The 6,058-nt window shown below is 41.6% G+C and overlaps 1 protein-coding gene across 1 annotated transcript; it reads left to right on the top strand.

The window, feature by feature from the left end:
* Window positions 1-2,213: 2,213 nt before the first annotated feature.
* On the top strand, window positions 2,214-5,497 carry actc1b (actin alpha cardiac muscle 1b). The gene is made up of 9 exons (XM_078277671.1): window positions 2,214-2,261; window positions 3,305-3,455; window positions 3,553-3,681; window positions 3,864-3,974; window positions 4,066-4,150; window positions 4,431-4,592; window positions 4,677-4,868; window positions 4,976-5,157; window positions 5,254-5,497. Exons 2-9 carry the CDS (start codon window positions 3,327-3,329, stop codon window positions 5,395-5,397), a joined length of 1,134 nt encoding a protein of 377 aa, XP_078133797.1. The 5' UTR covers window positions 2,214-2,261; window positions 3,305-3,326; the 3' UTR covers window positions 5,398-5,497.
* Window positions 5,498-6,058: the final 561 nt, after the last annotated feature.

The raw sequence follows: 6,058 nt of genomic DNA, 5'->3' as shown, positions 1-6,058 counted from the left end.
AATTTACTGTGCTTTTTTTGTAGTAACAGGGACCAGACCAGTATTGTACGTACTGATGGGTACAGGTAGGGATATGAAGTTATGGAACACGGGTGTAACAATTACTGTAGCCCACTATGCAACAATTTGGTGTTTGAGAGATGGAGTGGGAGGAATTTAAACAGAACTTACACTGTAGACCCATGGTACACATTATAATGTTTGCTGGTGAAGTAAGTTGCAGCTGAGATGGAGAAAGACAGAAAACCATTTGACTTTTTTTCCTCATATTTGTCACATTTATTTTCATTTTATTTAGACTTGTGTTTTTTTTTTTTTCAGCAATTTGTTTGCAGCTTTTTCTTTTCCTTTCATTATTGTGTAGCTACCAAGTAGTGCAAACCATTCGTTGTGTACAGGAGAAATGAAGTTGTCCAAATGAGATATCAATTGTCCAGCATAGCCCTACTAACAAATGTTTGATGTCCAGAAAGTCATGTTTTGTGCATGTCCTGAGACAAATGAGATGCAACCTTAAAAATACAAGGAAAGTAACTTTGTCATTCACCAGCAAGAGTGGCAATTCTCTCAAGTAACTTCCTCAAATGTGTACCTCTGTACAGTACTTGAGTAAAGGAAGTACACTTGAGTAAAAAGTGGATAACAAACCTAAGACATGATGTAATATTAAACATACTTACAAAGATTTGTAGCAAGTTTGCTCCAAAAACCCTCACAATCTCCTCAGCAGTTATTTAGTATGCTATGACCTTAATGGAGTTTCACTATAATATTGTATGAAGCATTTGCAAAACACTCTCTATATATTACTTTTTTATTTTATTCTTTACAAAGCTTCAGAATGTAGGAGTCTCCCACTGTTGCTTGGTAGAAAAGCCTGATCATGAATCACATCTCCTTTATTCATGTATTAAAACAATATTAATCAAATCTATAAAAGTGTTCTTTGGCATACAAATAACTATGAGATGCTTTAGCTGCATCCCACTCCTATCTGTGGAGATAGCGAGGAACACTATATATAGAAGGCTCTGTGGGGCAGCCTGGAGCAGAAGAATGCTCTCACATACCTCCAGCTTTGATACACTGCAACCTCACGTAATATATACTGCTCTTCTAGATCTGAGTCATTCTTCCTCACCTGAAGACCTAAATCAATACATTTATTTTATCAATACAAATACATGAATGGTATTCCCTGAGATCTGACCATACATGATATTGTCTTTGGGAATGATGTTGTATCAACAAATAACCTGTCAAATGTGTGTACCATTCCTGCATAGATGAGAGTATTACCTCATAAGGTACACTGTACATGAAGGAAAATATATGGAAAAGTGGGAAGCACAAATATGGACCTCCACTTTGCAAACTCACAGCTCGGGAACGTCAGTGGCTGCTCATTAATGACTCTGCTGCTCACCGTAACCCTATAAGGAGACAGCTGGGCCAATCAGCTCGAAGCACTGACACCACAGGCCACTCAGACAGCCAGATCCCACACAGAGCCCGGCTGGCGTTGCCATCAGCTGTTCCTCAAGTTGAGGAAGCTCAGTGCACATACCAGCACCATGGTTCACAGACATGTGCAATGTTTTCATTTCCTTAACAAGACACCAGTGATGCTGTCCTGACTGGGTCATCATAGTTGGCCTTCTGAGTATAGTAAAACCTCTTTAGAGATGTGACATATGTGCAGAGTGGCACATTATACATCAGAGTAACAGAAAATACAGTATTTTGAAACTCTAATTGCAAGACATTCACAGTGTCTTAATTTAGATGTATGATTGCAGGACTATAAAGAAATTATACTGCAACACACAGCAAGTATGCATTGCTTTAGGACATGAAGTTACAAATTTAATTAAGTTCATGAGATAAACTTTCGTCTTAGAAATGGAGATTACTCTTTATGTTCCTTTCAGAAATGAAATTGCATTAATGTTAATGTTGCTCTTTTGTTTTCAGTAATACAATAAATCCAATAATATTCCATACACTTTTACATTAACTTCTAAACTTTTTATTCTCTACTGACATTCATTTAAACTGTGTCATTCAAGTACAGGGACTACATTGCAGAGAAGTCCCATCCATGTATGTAAAACACGTTCAGTGGCTTGTTGATTTTTTGCTGGCAGCTCTTATTTGGACTTCTGCGAACTCCTGGCCCCGCCCCTGGTCCCTTATTTAAGGGGCTCTTCTCACCCTCAGCCTTTGTCCCAGTGGAAGCATCTGCCTACCAGTGCACCTTGGTGAGTACATTTCACAACTTTTTTCTCCGGTCCGCTGTAAATATCTGTGTCATTTGTATGATTAGTTTCATGAAGTCGATTTGTTGGGATATAAATAAATGAATGAATGGATTATGTAACTTCAGCTATGCAATGGTTTTCATATGTTGTAATAACTAACTGAATGTGCTGACAACAATTAGAAATGGAGTTACTGGTTATGCTAGTTTGACTGCAATGGGATGTTGAAATTAAACATAATTATATGATTTGATTTTCTGCTATAAAGAAACTCCATGCTATGGAAAGCATCTGTGGAAAAGCATAGAGAACTAACAAATATAGTATCTCAACCATATCCTATTGGAGTAGTACTTGGATCAGTGCACAAAAGCTAGGGAGAAGGTAGCCAAATTCACCCATGCTCCAATGAATGAAGTTAATAGGCAGCTGGGGCATGGAGCCATGTAGTAAAACAAAAGTGTCACAGTGTGAGGACAGATCGGTGCTGGCCTGGCTCTCAGACAAGCTCTCTCAGACCTGAAATAGCAGGAGATCCATGTGTCACTTGTTTCACCCTGTTAAGCACTGTGTGCTGAGCTTAAAATAGATCACAGGTCTTTCTGTTATGCCCCTTTTTGGTGCTACCTCAGAAGCTCTGAGATGGCCCAGGAACAATCACGGCTGTGGTGATATGGTATCAGTAGTTGTACAACAACGCTGGGACCAAAATAGCATCCAAATGCATGTCTAATTAGCTCTCTATAAATAGCACCCATTGAGGTGGGTTGTATTGGTGTTTGCAAAGTGATAGAGCAGTTATAAGAGAGTGTTGGCAGGTCTTCAAATGTGCTCTGGATCACAGCTAATACATATATTAATCATATGAGTCTTTGGTCTAGTCACATCATCACATCATCAGCCACTCCAGCGATAAAGTGTCTGTGATTGTTCAATTATAACAGGCCTTCATGCTATGTATTCTATGATTGGCAGTTTAGACAGCTGTTCCTAACACCCAGCCTAAATCTCCTTGTGTTTCTACCCCACCCCTCAAACTTTAGACCACCCCAGTGAAGCCTAATCATGTGTGACGACGATGAGACTACCGCCCTTGTGTGCGACAACGGCTCTGGCTTGGTCAAGGCTGGATTTGCCGGAGATGACGCTCCCCGTGCTGTCTTCCCTTCCATTGTTGGAAGGCCCCGCCACCAGGTAAGCTAAAAGAAAACTGAGAAAACATGTTTACTCAAGTATGTATAAAAGTATCATTTTCCTATGTCTTATATTCCTCTTGTGCTTCTTCCCTCAGGGTGTGATGGTGGGTATGGGTCAGAAGGACAGCTACGTAGGTGATGAGGCTCAGAGCAAGAGGGGTATCCTGACCCTGAAGTACCCCATTGAGCACGGCATCATCACCAACTGGGATGATATGGAGAAGGTGTGTGTTGACAGTGAGACTCATTAACACCATTCATGGCAGCTGACGTTCCACATCCTCGAGAATTCACAGCCTGGTATCATAAAAGCTGCTTATTTTTAGAGGACCTGGTTGTTGTTGTTGTTGTTTATTCAGTTGAGTTGTTTCAGTCCTGACATCCGCTGTTCTTTCGCATCTGTCAGATCTGGCACCACACCTTTTACAATGAGCTGCGTGTAGCCCCTGAGGAGCACCCCACCCTGCTCACTGAGGCCCCCCTGAACCCCAAAGCCAACAGGGAGAAGATGACCCAGGTACTTTACAGTCACTACTTTCCGCTCTGCTCTTACATATTTGTTCTCGGGTTAAGACAAACTTTTACATTGTGCTTTCTTTTTCTTCCAGATCATGTTTGAGACCTTCAACGTTCCCGCCATGTATGTGGCCATCCAGGCTGTCCTGTCCCTGTACGCCTCTGGTCGTACCACTGGTCAGTATAGGCCTACTGCAGCTTTTTCACGCAATTAATCTGTGGTCAGTTACGCAATGAGCTAAAATAAGAGTAAACACATTTACATTTGGAGGGTGTCTATCATCTGGATAGATTCCTGTCTCATTGTCAAGGGGAGGTATTAATCTCTCTTCAGCAGACTGTGTGCCTGTGATGTCAGCAGCATTGTATGGTTTATGATGTGAGACATATTTGAAGAGGGCAGACCTTTGCAGGCATGCATAGTTTACCCACTGTTGTCCTTTTCTGCTTGCTAAAGGTATCGTGCTGGACTCTGGTGATGGTGTGACTCACAATGTCCCCATCTATGAGGGTTACGCTCTCCCACACGCTATCATGCGTCTGGATCTGGCCGGTCGTGACCTGACTGACTACCTGATGAAGATCCTGACTGAGCGTGGCTACTCCTTTGTCACAACTGGTAGGTTTATGTCATCATGGTTCATTTGTTTAATGAGAGGTGCACAAGTGTTGTTTCTCAATACGTGAACTTTCTGCTCCATAGCTGAGCGTGAGATTGTGCGTGACATCAAGGAGAAGCTGTGCTACGTGGCTCTAGACTTTGAGAATGAGATGGCCACCGCTGCCTCCTCCTCCTCCCTGGAAAAGAGCTATGAGCTGCCCGATGGTCAGGTCATCACCATTGGTAACGAGCGTTTCCGTTGCCCAGAGACCCTCTTCCAGCCTTCTTTCATTGGTGAGTAATTGGTTTTATTTTTATGTTGTTGTTTTTTTTGATAAATCTAAGAATTGCAGTACTTTGTCTCAGACAAAACTCATCTTTTTTTGCTGTTCCTCTACCAGGCATGGAATCTGCTGGTATCCATGAGACCGCCTATAACAGCATCATGAAATGCGACATTGACATCCGTAAGGACCTGTACGCCAACAATGTGCTGTCTGGTGGTACCACCATGTACCCTGGTATCGCTGACCGTATGCAGAAGGAGATTACGGCTCTGGCCCCAAGCACCATGAAGATTAAGGTGAGAGAACGGCAAAGGTTTTAAATTAAGTTCAAATTCATCCATTAAATAATTTAGCACTCGTTAAAACTTAAATGGTGTTTATTCCTTGCTTAGATCATCGCTCCACCTGAGAGAAAGTACTCCGTCTGGATCGGTGGCTCCATCCTGGCTTCCCTGTCCACCTTCCAGCAGATGTGGATCAGCAAGCAGGAGTACGATGAGGCCGGACCCTCCATTGTCCACAGGAAATGCTTCTAAACACACAACCAACCTCCTTCTGTCCAAACATTTGTATGTTGTTGTCTCCTGTACATATATGTTTATGTTCTATTGTAATAAAGATAAGCATTTATGAGAGTATCTCTGTACTGTGCTTGCTTACAGCATGCAAATACACAAAATAACGAATGACACTGTCATTATGTATGCGATTTCAGCATTCACCACAGATTGTTATGTCAATCCATCTTTGCCTCACACAACTGAATGAGCAAGAGTTTGCTGAAACGTGGTGATGCTTCCACCTAGTGGTTGAAGACAAAAGTGAACATTCACTTACCGTAGCCTACTTGAGAATCTGAACAAGTACAGCCAGTCTTACTTTCCTTCTTTCTTATCTCTTCTCTATTTGTTTTAAAGATAACTGGATATATGACGTTAATATGTGCCTAATTCCTGATAGAAATATTAGTGAAGAGAGCAGTGAAGGGCTCTTGCCACAAGTGAGACCATTTACAGATTAGGTTACACTACATGGCTTTCTTGCAGCCAGGATACAGGATGTGATGGCAGTCACTAACTTCTTGTACAATACACAGTTTTTTAACATGTATTACTTCGCAGCATTTGATGTTGCAATCCATTACATTTAATTTCTTGGTACAAGGATTGGCTATCTTACATTTTTCAGTCCTCTCAT

Source organism: Sander vitreus, chromosome 20 (genome assembly GCF_031162955.1).
Source record: "Sander vitreus isolate 19-12246 chromosome 20, sanVit1, whole genome shotgun sequence".
Classification (NCBI taxonomy): domain Eukaryota; kingdom Metazoa; phylum Chordata; class Actinopteri; order Perciformes; family Percidae; genus Sander; species Sander vitreus.
This window is presented reverse-complemented; position numbering and strand designations above follow the sequence as displayed.

What these genes read in the sequence shown, in the direction of transcription:
- actc1b (XM_078277671.1), top strand. Translation starts at nt 3,327, where the DNA reads ATGTGTGACGACGATGAGACTACCGCCCTTGTGTGCGACAACGGCTCT. An exon ending in CGCCTCTGGTCGTACCACTG is followed by an intron (nt 4,151 to 4,430) that starts GTCAGTATAGGC and finishes TGCTTGCTAAAG; the next exon opens with GTATCGTGCTGGACTCTGGT. An exon ending in CTTCCAGCCTTCTTTCATTG is followed by an intron (nt 4,869 to 4,975) that starts GTGAGTAATTGG and finishes TTCCTCTACCAG; the next exon opens with GCATGGAATCTGCTGGTATC.